The following is a 13040-nucleotide window of genomic DNA, read 5'->3' as shown; positions in this document are numbered from 1 at the left end:
TCTAACAGCTTGGTATCTCTGAACTACCATCATGTCCTGGCTTATTAATGGCCCAGAACCAAACCCTACAGCTGGCTTCCAGTTGCCAGTTCTGACAAACCCAAGCAAACAGAGGACTTCTTCATATAAGCCCTACCAGCAGACCTGATGCAATATTGATGATCTACTGAAGAACTTGCTGGACCGCCTCGGGGTATCTAAGCTTTAAGCAGAGTCAAAATTATTAGAGTTCTGGAGATTCTGTAGAGGATGAACACTTCTCATGCCCATGCTGGAAAACACCGACAAGTATCAAAATTCATTGGCTGCAATTGTATTTACAGACACCTCAGCCGTGGTTGACCTAGAAATCCTACAGATAGGCACAGTAGTCAGTAAGCAGGATTGACAGCGTGTTCAATATTTGGCATTCTGTCATGTAAACCAGCACATGTGTTGTCTTGGATTCTGAGTGAATGTCCTAAATATAGGTAATAGATTTTGAGGGTGTTTGAAACGTATTTACTAAGAGCTACTAATTTTGTTCTACTAATCCATTTTTTCTGTTCTTCTCTGTCACCCTTGACAGTTTAAAAGAAAAAGACCTTGTGCCAGGACTGGATAATCTTATCCATTTGGGGAACTTGTTTTCGAAGCTGTTAAATGGCAGAATTAATGACAATTACTCAGTGTAGCCAGCGTCTCCAAACCCTTCACATGAGTCCCACTCACCAGAACTCTCCATCATTCTCAAGAGTGAGTCCCAAGCTCTTACATTCTGAACTGCTGACTTTCTTCCACTCCTCAGAACTAAAAGGCAAAAAAAAAAAAAAGGGGGGGGGAACCCAACAAAGATGATTAATAAATTAAACACTCTCACCTGGAAAAAAAAATTGCAAGTAAAATTCTCTCTCAGTCCCTTGTTATAAAGGTAACATTGGAGTACTGAAAGGACAGATGATATCCAGGAAGAAAGCGTGGGGCTTACAGGAGGAGTTTTAAAACATTAATGGATTTGAAAGCTACTAAAAAAGAAAGAGATGAATGGGAAATTGCCACAGCTAGAGCAGAACTTTATTGATTTCCTTTGTCACACCCTCTCTTAGGACACTTAAACAGCTGTTTTGGAAGGTCATATGAGATTGACTCCATTCCCTGAAGGCCCTTCAAAAGAAACCTGGTTTTCCTCCTCAGGATCTTATTGAACATTTCACTTAGACCAGAGTATTCTCTTCGTCTTTCAGTCTCCTTAAATAAAACAGGCCTGAGGTCTGAGATTTCCCCAGAGAGCCTTTGAGAAGAAACTGTTGCAGCAGGAACCTAGTGTCCAGTTTCCAGAGTAACACTATACTGCATAGACACTTCATTGCCTGCATTAGCATAGAGCTTATGTGCTCTGCATTGGCACCTGCCTCTTTCCACTGACTGCAGGGGAGCACAGGATCCTAAATGCAAGTAGTCTGGTGCTTAAATCAGACAACACGACAGAAGACAGCATGAGCCCCTTCCCTAATGTGTTACATTAGATGAACAGAGCCACAATTCCTCACTCCCTTTCCAAAAGTACTTGGAGGATATAGTTGAACGTGGTTGGCAGGAAGGAAGGGAGGTTGCTTGCCAAAACAGACATTTTCTTAACCTATTTGGAAATTCTGAATTTAATTCTGTTAGGCCAAAAACCATGGGCCAGCCTCAGACTCCTCAGCACTTCCACTGGAATGAGTGGCAGCTGTGCCAAGGCAAGGGCTAGTGGGGAACCACAAGGGCTTAAGTTAAACAAGACACAGTAGCATTTCTGCACATTCTTTGCACTTCACCTGAACCAAACTCTTTGAAAGTAATAGATTTTTGCTATCTGAAGTATGGAGGATAAGAAGTTAATATGCTGTTGTTAAGAACATTACATTATTAAATGCTAACAGTGGCTAGTAAACACAGTGTTGAATAACATCCTAGTTAAATATTTTTCATGTGTCAATTGCCAGTGATGGAATACATCCCCTCCAGCAATCATTTCTGTCTCTGTACGGGTGCCTGCTAAGCTCATGGTCCACATTAAAATTAATTAGAAAATAATTCAAGAAATCACAAATGTGGCAATTTTACAGCATTTTTCACCAGTCACTTAAATTATCCAAGAATAAAAGACTTATACCATCCCCAGCAGCTAGCAATTGCAGATGAGAAACTGAGTCACAGACAAACTCACTGGTGAAGCTGGGAACAAACGTCATGTTCTTGACTCATCACCTTAATTGTAGGCTATTTTTCTACTCATGCTCCAGTGTGCCAGAACAATGATGTATACAGTAAACTAAGGTCCAGGAAGCCATAACCTCCTGGCTCCTCCAGGATGTGTTCATTTGCTCAGAGAATTCTATACGTGGGAAGAGATGGCACAATGGTTCAGCCATCGCTGAGTATTGCAGACCGACATTGTGTCTCAACAGCGTTTAACCATGCATCTAACATCCAGTGGCCCTAATCACAGTTTCATTCCTTTGACACAGGATTTACAGCACTTACTTGTCACTCCAGGCACCGTTCCACTCTCTTTTTCCCCAGGGATTCCTCAGCCTGATCATGAACAACTTTTCTGCCTTAAAAGAGAACATGAGCCTTTCTCCAAGGCGCAGCTTCCGAATTGCAGTGACTGAGTAGGCATGGCCGATGACAAGACCCATCTCTGTCTCCATTTCATTGGTACTGCCAGAGGAAGCCTTTAGCACCAAGAATGACAATTAAGAAAAAGAACTCGCATCATCGAGGGACCTGACAGCTAAGCATTCGACAGGAAGCCTTATTTTCTTTCACAGAGCTATACGTTCCCTTCCCAAGTGATTTGACTATGCAGGGAAACAACAGCACTGGGGCTCAAAACTAGTGGCTCACTAGTCTGGTCTTTTGCATGGTACTGCCAGACAAGTCCTAGCAGACAGAAGCCCAGAGTTTAGGAGAACACTGCCTGCTACAGACATTCTGTCTCCTCCTGGCCTCAGAGAGTTAAAGACTGGGCTGATGGACAACCTTTATCAGCCCTTCCAAAATCTTGCCATCATTACAAAATGGCTCTTCTGGATATTGATGACTGTGCTCAGACATAGCACTGTCTGGTGGTGTCCTCAGCTGGACATTTTGTAGGGCCTAAGGATTTAGCCAGTGAGTCCATTGCCTGTTTCTGTGTTGGGGTAAGTTTGATACACAGAAGAACTACTGGCAGTGGGTAAAAATAGAGGGCACAAGGCAAGAAAACTTTCTAGACATTTGTCAAACCTGTCCTGTACCTCACTCATGACCTGGCAGGCCTCTCTTATGTGGCAACTGGCAGATCTGCAGGCTGTCTTAGGAACTGGGTTTGCTCCTCATAGACTTCACATAAGAAGCCTAACTTCCAGCAGTGATCAGGCAGTAAACCATCCTGCTGGATGACTGTCGTGGTTTAACCCCAGCCAGCAACTAAACACCATGCAGCTGCTCACTCATTTCCCCCCCACCCAGTGGGATGGGGGAGAAAATCGGGAAAAGAAGCAAAACCCGTGGGTTGAGATAAGAACGGTTTAATAGAACAGAAAAGAAGAAACTAATAATGATAACGATAACACTAATAAAATGACAACAGTAATAATGAAAGGATTGGAATGTACAAATGATGCGCAGTGCAATTGCTCACCACCCGCCAACCGACACCCAGCCAGTCCCCAGAGCGGCGATTCCCTGCCCCCACTTCCCAGTTCCTACACTGGATGGGACGTCCCATGGTATGGAATACACCGTTGGCCAGTTTGGGTCAGCTGCCCTGGCTGTGTCCTGTGCCAACCTCTTGTGCCCCTCCAGCTTTCTCGCTGGCTGGGCATGAGAAGCTGAAAAATCCTTGACTTTAGTCTAAACACTACTGAGCAACAACTGAAAACATCAGTGTGTTATCAACATTCTTCGCATACTGAACTCAAAACATAGCACTGTACCAGCTACTAGGAAGACAGTTAACTCTATCCCAGCTGAAACCAGGACAATGACCTAAGCCTGATCAGATGCTGATCTAAGAATACATAAAAATTGTCAAGCTCTGTAAAAGACCACAATTTCATTTAATGCATCCAGATCAAAATCTCCTAAGTACATCTAAAACCAAAAAGGCAGTATCATATAAAGATGCTGGAGTTGCTTTGAATGACTGGCCCTTTACAAAACAAGGACAATGCTGGTTCTAAGCAACATGTACCAGGCAGGACAGTGGAAAAAGTAAAGCTGTGCCAGTGCTACAACCCTTCTTCTGAGCCAGAAGCAATCCAAATGGTCGTGCCTCCGGATTCACCACACCCTTGCTGGAGTCAGCATGGGCATCTTTGCACTGAGCCATATCCAGAGTCTCTCTCACCTATATTGGGCTGTAACCCATTGGGCCTTAAGACACTCACTCCCTTGGACAGCAAGGAAGTGTCGTGGTTTAACCCCAGCCAGCAACTAAACACCACGCAGCCGCTCACTCACTCCCCCCCACCCAGTGGGATGGGGGAGAAAATCGGGAGAAGAAGCAAAACCCGTGGGTTGAGATAAGAACGGTTTAATAGAACAGAAAAGAAGAAACTAATAATGATAATGATAACACTAATAAAATGACAACAGCAATAATGAAAGGATTGGAATGTACAAATGATACGCAGTGCAATTGCTCACCACCCGCCGACCGACACCCAGCCAGTCCCCCGAGCGGCGAATCCCTGCCCCCCACTTCCCCGTTTCTGTACTGGATGGGACGTCACATGGTATGGAATACACCGTTGGCCAGTTTGGGTCAGGTGCCCTGGCTGTGTCCTGTGCCAACTTCTTGTGCCCCTCCAGCTTTCTCACTGGCTGGGCATGAGAAGCTGAAAAATCCTTGACATTAGTCTAAACACTACTGAGCAACAACTGAAAACATCAGTGTTATCAACATTCTTCGCTCTGAACTCAAAACATAGCACTGTACCAGCTACTAGGAAGACAGTTAACTCTATCCCAGCTGAAACCAGGACAGTATCCACCCCTTATTCTATACCATTGACGTCATGCACAGTTCCCATACCTTTAGTTACATCCTGATCAATCATCACTTTTCCATCCCTTTAAGACATATGAGCAATGATATATATATATATGTATACACACACAGAGATATCATTCCTTTAGTTCATGGGTCATGTTCATAAAATGTTCATTGAGTTCATTTAGTTTCCGACTCTGGGCTCCATCTGTCATACCAGTCTTTCTGGGCAGGAGGGATGGTGCAAAGTCCTCTCAGTCGGTAGAGCAGAATTGGGCTTCAGTGCAGTGTGACAAGCAGGTGACATTTGGCGCAGCAGGAGGATGGTGTGCACCGTTGGATTGTTGCATGCTGGAGTCAGTTCTGGTTCCATCACTACTGCGCTTTGCTCAGTTTTATCACAGTTCTTTTCTTGCTTGATCTAAGTGATTCTTACTATAGTACTATGGATATAGCACATAATTATAGTAAGGATAATATACAGTAGCAGGGTTATATAGCAACTAATATACAGTTTAATTCTGGCTGTTCTCACCTAAAATTAAATCCCCTTGAGGCACACATCGGACTTCCCCATCTTTTCGCATCACCCACCAAGTGCACCCAGGCCCTTGAGCAAAAGCAATCCCACGAATGGGTTTACCTTTGCCTGAGGCAGGAGTAACCCAGACTGTCTTCCCTAACATATTTTTTATGTGCACTACAGGGACTTTATCCCCTTCTACAGTATGTAAAAATTCCGACTGGGCAGGGCCACCCCGATTGGCAGATCCTCTGGTGTTGACTAACCAGGTGGCTTTTGCTAAATGTGTATCCCAATGTTTGAAAGTTCCACCCCCCATTGCTCTCAATGTAGTCTTTAACAGTCCATTGTATCGCTCAATTTTCCCAGAGGCTGGTGCATGATAGGGGATATGATACACCCACTCAATGCCATGCTCTTTGGCCCAGGTGTCTATGAGGTTGTTTCGGAAATGAGTCCCGTTGTCTGACTCAATTCGTTCTGGGGTGCCATGTCGCCACAAGACTTGCTTTTCTAGGCCCAGGATAGTGTTCCGGGCGGTGGCATGGGGCACAGAATATGTTTCCAGCCATCCAGTGGTTGCTTCCACCATCGTGAGCACATAGCGCTTGCCTTGGCGAGTTTGTGGGAGTGTGATATAGTCAATCTGCCAGGCTTCTCCATATTTATATTTCAGCCATCGCCCTCCATACCACAGGGGCTTTAACCGCTTGGCTTGCTTAATTGCAGCACATGTTTCACATTCATGGATAACCTGTGCAATAGTGTCCATGGTCAAGTCCACCCCTCGGTCACGAGCCCATCTATATGTTGCATCTCTTCCCTGATGGCCTGAAGCATCATGGGCCCACCGAGCCATAAATAGCTCACCCTTATGTTGCCAGTCCAGGTCCACCTGAGCCACTTCAATCTTGGCAGCCTGATCCACCTGTTGGTTGTTTTGATGTTCTTCAGTGGCCCGACTCTTGGGTATGTGAGCATCTACGTGACGTACTTTTACAACCAGATTCTCTAGCCGGGATGCAATATCTTGCCACAGTGCGGCAGCCCAGATGGGTTTACCTCTGCGCTGCCAGTTGCTCTGCTTCCATTGCTGTAGCCAGCCCCACAGGGCATTTGCCACCATCCATGAGTCAGTATAGAGATAGAGCACTGGCCACTTTTCTCTTTCAGCAATATCTAATGCTAGCTGGATGGCTTTCACCTCTGCAAACTGACTCGATTCACCTTCTCCTTCAGCAGTTTCTGCAACTTGTCGTGTAGGACTCCATACGGCAGCTTTCCACCTCCGATGCTTTCCCACGATGCGACAGGATCCGTCAGTGAACAGGGCATATTGCCTCTCATTTTCTGGCAGTTTATTATACAGCGGGGCCTCTTCAGCACGTGCCACCTCCTCCTCTGGCGACATTCCAAAATCTTTGCCTTCTGGCCAGTCCGTGATCACTTCCAAAATTCCTGGGCGACTGGGGTTTCCTATGCGAGCCCGTTGTGTGATCAGTGCAATCCACTTACTCCACGTGGCATCAGTCGCGTGATGTGTAGAGGAGACCCTGGTTCGCCTTCATCCTTCGCTAAGCGAACTGATTTTTTTGTATATTTCTTTTTCTGTACGGGGGCAACTGATACTGGTGCAGGTTGGTCCACTGGTTCAGTTGCAGTACCGCTCGCCGGGTCTTGGATAACCGCAGTGTCTGTTGCCAAGGTTTGGGTAGCTGCTGTGCTCGTTGCTGGGGCTGGAGGGACCTCAGTGCCCGTTGCCGAGGTTTGGGTAGCTGCCGTGCTCATTGCCGAGGCTGGAGGGGCTGCAGTGCCTGTCGCTGAGGTTTGGATAGCCACAGTGCTCATCGTTTTGTTGTTAGGTCCAGAGACCTTCTCTTCCCCTTGAGGGTACTGAGTGGTGTCGAACAGGGCTCGATAGGCATGGGCCAGGCCCCAGCACGTTGCAGTAATTTGTATCTCTCTGGAGCTGCCGGGGTGACAGCATACCTTTTCCAAATATTTTACTAGTTCTTCTGGATTCTGCACTTGTTCAGGGGTGAATTTCCAAAACACTGGAGGTGCCCACTTTTCTAGGTACTTGCCCATACTACCCCACACACCCTGCCACTCATAATTATCCAGCCTTGGGGCAGATCTCTGGGTGATTTTCTTAAATAGTTGTTTAACCTTAAATGAGAGCTGAACCACATTCAGAAGCATGCTAATTCCTAGCAGTAGGGCTAGGACCGTGCTGGTCCCAACATCCCAAGAGTATTCAAATTTTTCAAAATTCTCAAACACCATTGTAACTGGACTGAAGGAGAAAGGAGAGGGGAAGAAAGGTATCTCACCCATAGACTGGTTTTCCAAGGAGGAAAGGTAAATGGTATAATTATTAATAGTTTCCCACAGATGGCTTCCACAGTATAAAGGTGACAATGCTGGGTGCAAGTACCGGATTAATCCCACAGCCGACGACTTTATCATACCATAAACCAGTGTTATACAATACATCAAAGCGAAAACCTTAATCCACCTCCCACGGATGATAAGCAGCAGAAGAGGGACTACATACAGCAAGCGAGGTGATACATAACAGAACTTTAAAAACCAGAGCAACAACTCTAAGAACACATAAATCAACATAATGACCAGCAACTATTAGACCGATATAATGAATGCTTATAACAAATTTGTTTTAACAAGCTCTGGTCAGGTTTGTCGTTATCTCAACCCTTCGTGCCCCACGTTGGGCGCCAAAAAGGACTGTCGTGGTTTAACCCCAGCCAGCAACTAAACACCACGCAGCCGCTCACTCACTCCCCCCCACCCAGTGGGATGGGGGAGAAAATCGGGAGAAGAAGCAAAACCCGTGGGTTGAGATAAGAACGGTTTAATAGAACAGAAAAGAAGAAACTAATAATGATAATGATAACACTAATAAAATGACAACAGCAATAATGAAAGGATTGGAATGTACAAATGATACGCAGTGCAATTGCTCACCACCCGCCGACCGACACCCAGCCAGTCCCCCGAGCGGCGAATCCCTGCCCCCCACTTCCCCGTTTCTGTACTGGATGGGACGTCACATGGTATGGAATACACCGTTGGCCAGTTTGGGTCAGGTGCCCTGGCTGTGTCCTGTGCCAACTTCTTGTGCCCCTCCAGCTTTCTCACTGGCTGGGCATGAGAAGCTGAAAAATCCTTGACATTAGTCTAAACACTACTGAGCAACAACTGAAAACATCAGTGTTATCAACATTCTTCGCTCTGAACTCAAAACATAGCACTGTACCAGCTACTAGGAAGACAGTTAACTCTATCCCAGCTGAAACCAGGACAGAAGGAAGATTTGACTCTGCAAATCCTTGCATGTAAACTTGTAATAATCTAATTAAGAGCTCAATGATCAAGCAAGCCTTTGCTCTGGTGGACAGAGATGGACTTATTAGAGTTATGAAACGCACATAGTACTTTCTCAGACATTTTTTACCCATTTCAAAACTTCTCGGGTCTAAAAAGACAGGGTCCTTCTCCTAAGGCACGTGTTGCATTGATACAACAGTGTTCAGTCCCCAAAGATAAGAAATCAGGGTGAAAAAAAAAAGGAAAAGAGAAATTTATATCAAATTGGAATTGACAGATGGTCTGGCAACTGTGAGATTCTTGCCAAGACCTCTTTGCCTTTCACCAACAACAGCTCCTAAAGAATCAGCTCGTGTTACAACAAGACTGGCTGACATTTCCAATGGGTTTGGGCTTTCCCCAATGTAACACTTTCACTTGCATTTTTCATAACTAAAAGCAAACAAGAGTCCTTGACAGCATGGGAGTCTGTAACCTCTCCTGCTGCTTTTATTGTCCCCCAGGCTTTTCTTACTGCTGGGCTGCCTTTCCCACCTCATTCTGAAGGCATTTATTTAAATGAGATATTTAAACATCTACTGTCTGTTCAAATTTCTAAATGGTGAAGGTCAGGGCTATTTTGTAATCCAAGGAAAATGATGACATGTTTGTAAGTCAGCAGTGAAGCCACTTGAGTATTAAATATTCTATACCTAACAAGCTTCACTGTGTATACAATACATCTATCAAAAAGTGTTAAATGCAGACGAGTCAAGCCAAACCAGTAGGAACAGCCCCTGTGTAAGCAATGTTTAGAAGCATCTGCGTTTGACAGGCAGAAATGTAATGCCAGGAAGAAGTGAAGGCATTACAACTCTAATTAATTGCTTTTTAAGATACAACTCCCTGTACTTAGCCTATCTCCTCACCAGATCCACATTAAGAAACTGAACTGCCTTAGCATTTGGGAGCAACCTATCATCCCAGAAACAATGTTTACAACAACAATTCACACCAGGAAGTCTGGTCTGCCGGCCTGGTCTCAGCAAACCAGATGGAACTCTTCCTAAATAAAAATTCAGAGCTTGTGAAAAAGGTAAAACAAACACAAAAGACCTAGAAGAATTTATTTCTGAGCTGTTGCCTGATGTTGCTGGGAGGGATAGTTCAGGACTCCTATCTCAGCTGAGTTCTCAGGTTCAAATTAATCTCTATGGCACTGGTGCAGGGCAGTGCATGGCCAGGGCCAGTTAAACAGATAATGTTCTCAGGCATCTCCAGACATGGCTGATTTTCTGTTGTTCTAGACAACTGCACAACTACCATGACACTCGCAAGAATTTCTGAATGAACCAACACTTGGGGGTCCATCAGTTTAAAGTACATGTGTGAAACAGCCAGGTGCTAGTAATACAATCTTTGTTTCACAGACAGGGAAATTAAAGCAAAGCATTTAAGTGATTTAGCTAAGTCCACATGAGATTAGTCTTAGCTAAAGTCTTAAATTGGAAGCAGAGGGCATGGGAGTAAGATGCTGAAGGGCACCTAGATGCCAACCCTGCAACTTCTAGAGAATGACCCCTTTCCTGCGGGCTGCACTTTAAAAATCATTTAAAAGCAATCTTTTAGGAAATATTCAGGTGCCATGGCAGTTTGTTAGCCCTCCATGTGCGGTAACAGCTCCAGACAATGCGAGAATTTCACTGCTACCCAGTCGTGGCCTGGCATTGCAGACTTCGGTAGAAGGCAAGTTAAGCCTAGTTGTCGCTGGTTTCCCTCCTATGGCAAGGGGCTGTGCAAGGCCCTCGTCTGCCTGTGGTTTGTGAAGTATATAGCACCCTTTGGGAGCTGCTACTCTTCTGCATTCTAGCACCTCAAGTGAACAGAGCGAGGTAAAGCTGCCACAGAAGGCAACCCTGTATCACCCTTGGGGAAGCCATCCCCTCTCTACTGACTAAGGGAACTTCAGGGTCATGGCCTCCTAATGTAGGCACCCGAGTTAGCTGCCTCACATTAGCCAGTGTAGGCAAGTTTTGCTGGTTAATTCTAATGGGGAGTCTTATTAACAAAGAGTACTACCTGAATAACCAAGTGAGCTCAGCCTTTCAGCTCAGCTCCGGTGTTACACTGACAAAAGGACTGCATCATCACAACCAAAGTCAAGAAGTCTCAGCGGCTCAGTGCCAGCAGAATGGTTTTCTGTAAACAGATTTCCCTAAGAAATACGGAAATCGAATGCTGCCATCTGGCCTTTAAATTAGGACATTCTAGGTGGATTAACCTCAGGTCAATACACAACTGTGACCATTCAGAATGAATAGCATTTCAGATCCACAGTAAAGTGGCAGGACAAATGGCTTTGCAGTTTTGTGATTGTATTTAGTAGCTCATGGAGTTGTACTTGGCTGACAGCGCTGCCAACTTGCTTTTTCCATACGAAGCTTTTCCAAAGCATACAAATGAAGGACATACTCAATATACTTATACTAATAATGGTATTTTTTCCAGATTTTTTTTCATTGAAATTAACTCCTAAAATCCATCTCTCTATACATACCGTAATGGAACAGCTGATCAACCCGCCTCTTTTATGCACTTTCAGCAAGTCTTCAAACAGCTTCATCTGCTCAGAAATAATCTCACCATATTTGCCCTGTACCAAATCAATAGATTCTGCCACCGCTCCAGTGAAATCCACAATTGCATCTGCAGCGCTGCCTCCATCTAGGGATTCGTAAGATCCAGCCAGCCTGGAGGTAACATAGAACATTCTCAGTTACCAAGTGGCTGTTAGAAGTGGTCTAATTTGGCTTAAATGTAGGTAATAGATTTGTGTTTCACCAAGAAAAAAACAAACCCGAACAAAACAAAACAGCAGATTGCAGGTAAACCTTTGCTGGGTTTCTAGGAAAGGAGTGTAACGATCCTTAAGGCTTTAGACTGCTGGAGTACCTTGCACTCTTTTATGATTCACCTCCTCCATGCAGGTTAAAGGAGGAGTGTTCAATCTTTTTTAGGTTCTCTACTAGCAGCAAACCTAAAACCTATGGAAAGTATGATAGAGTTGAAAGGCAAAACAAACAGATGGACAGCACTAATGACTAAAAGGACAATGAACTATCTCATACTTTGCATAAGCTTTCTCCAGTAATGCGCTCCAGAATTCATTTTTCACATTGGAATGACAGTAGATCAACTTCCCATCCATTGTTGGCAGCAGGTCATCAACAACCACCTCTGTCCACTCTCCAAAGCACCAGAAACGGAAACGGAAAATCCCAGCATATTTCTCTGGGTTTTTAGGGTCCCATTCTTGTTCATTAAAGTCTGGAATCACCTGAGAAACCATGAAAGGAAAAGTTCATCAAATGCACTATATTAAACTTTATTCAGAGGGCAGACTGCCCTGGAACATGTACTATGCTGGTATTCAGCTTCATGAGCAGTTGACCTGAAATAGATGAAGCAGTGAAAAAAGAGAGTGAATTTGGTACAAAGTCAAATATAGTCCCACTTCAGAATCTTTTAGGAAAGTAAAATTCAAACTGATCTGCAGAGAAAGACAAACAGAACCTATTGCACTCTCTGGCTTTGTTATATTTCTTCTTTGGTGCTCAATGGGACTGTGGAGTGGTGAGGTCTCATAACATGAAAAATGAACTTCTAAAGAAAGGGAAGATTTGAATCCACCAAAATTCACCACTCATCAGAGGCACATTGGTCCTAGAGGGAAAAATGTTGGCTGATAGGCAGGGAAACAACCAAGGTTTATTAGCTTTATTTCATGCACCAAGCACATTGATCACCTACCTGCTGCCAGAGGGTCTTCCTCAGAGCCAAGCAGGAGCATGCAGCCACAAACCAGCAGTTCCCCAGGGTGCCTTGGTGTAAGTCGTGGGAGCTGATTCCATTCACAAACAGGTGGGGGTCTTCACAGAGGTCCTAACAAAGCAAACCAGAGATTACTGGAGACTCCACTCCAGAAATGATCACAGCATCCTTCCAGCTATTCCTCTCCTTACTTGTTCTGCATCACATTCCCATTGAAGCGTGGAGTTTCTGTACCAGGAAGTTCAAAAGCCCTCTGGCACTGATATTTGAAAGTCAGGGTATACAGGATTATTTAAGTTCTTACCAGTAGATTGTGCTGCTTTATCTAAACACCAGGATTTGCCGATTTTTTTG

General features: G+C 44.7%; 1 protein-coding gene across 4 annotated transcripts in view; it reads right to left on the bottom strand.

Moving 5' to 3' along the window:
- CAPN6 (calpain 6) overlaps positions 1-13040 on the bottom strand; it is a 73940-nt gene that overhangs the window by 20330 nt on the left and 40570 nt on the right. For all 4 annotated transcript variants that reach the window (XM_052813826.1, XM_052813824.1, XM_052813823.1 and 1 more), the window contains exons 4-8: positions 12666-12797; positions 11984-12192; positions 11413-11605; positions 2506-2699; positions 712-789 (exon numbers count right to left, since the gene is read on the bottom strand). In XM_052813826.1, coding sequence (XP_052669786.1) covers positions 712-789; positions 2506-2699; positions 11413-11605; positions 11984-12192; positions 12666-12797 — 806 coding nt within the window. The remainder of the gene's footprint in view (positions 1-711; positions 790-2505; positions 2700-11412; positions 11606-11983; positions 12193-12665; positions 12798-13040) is intronic.

This window comes from Harpia harpyja, chromosome 18 (assembly GCF_026419915.1).
Source record: "Harpia harpyja isolate bHarHar1 chromosome 18, bHarHar1 primary haplotype, whole genome shotgun sequence".
Classification (NCBI taxonomy): Eukaryota; Metazoa; Chordata; class Aves; order Accipitriformes; family Accipitridae; genus Harpia; species Harpia harpyja.
Note: the sequence above shows the minus strand (reverse complement) of the source record. Positions and strands in the feature narration are given on the sequence as shown.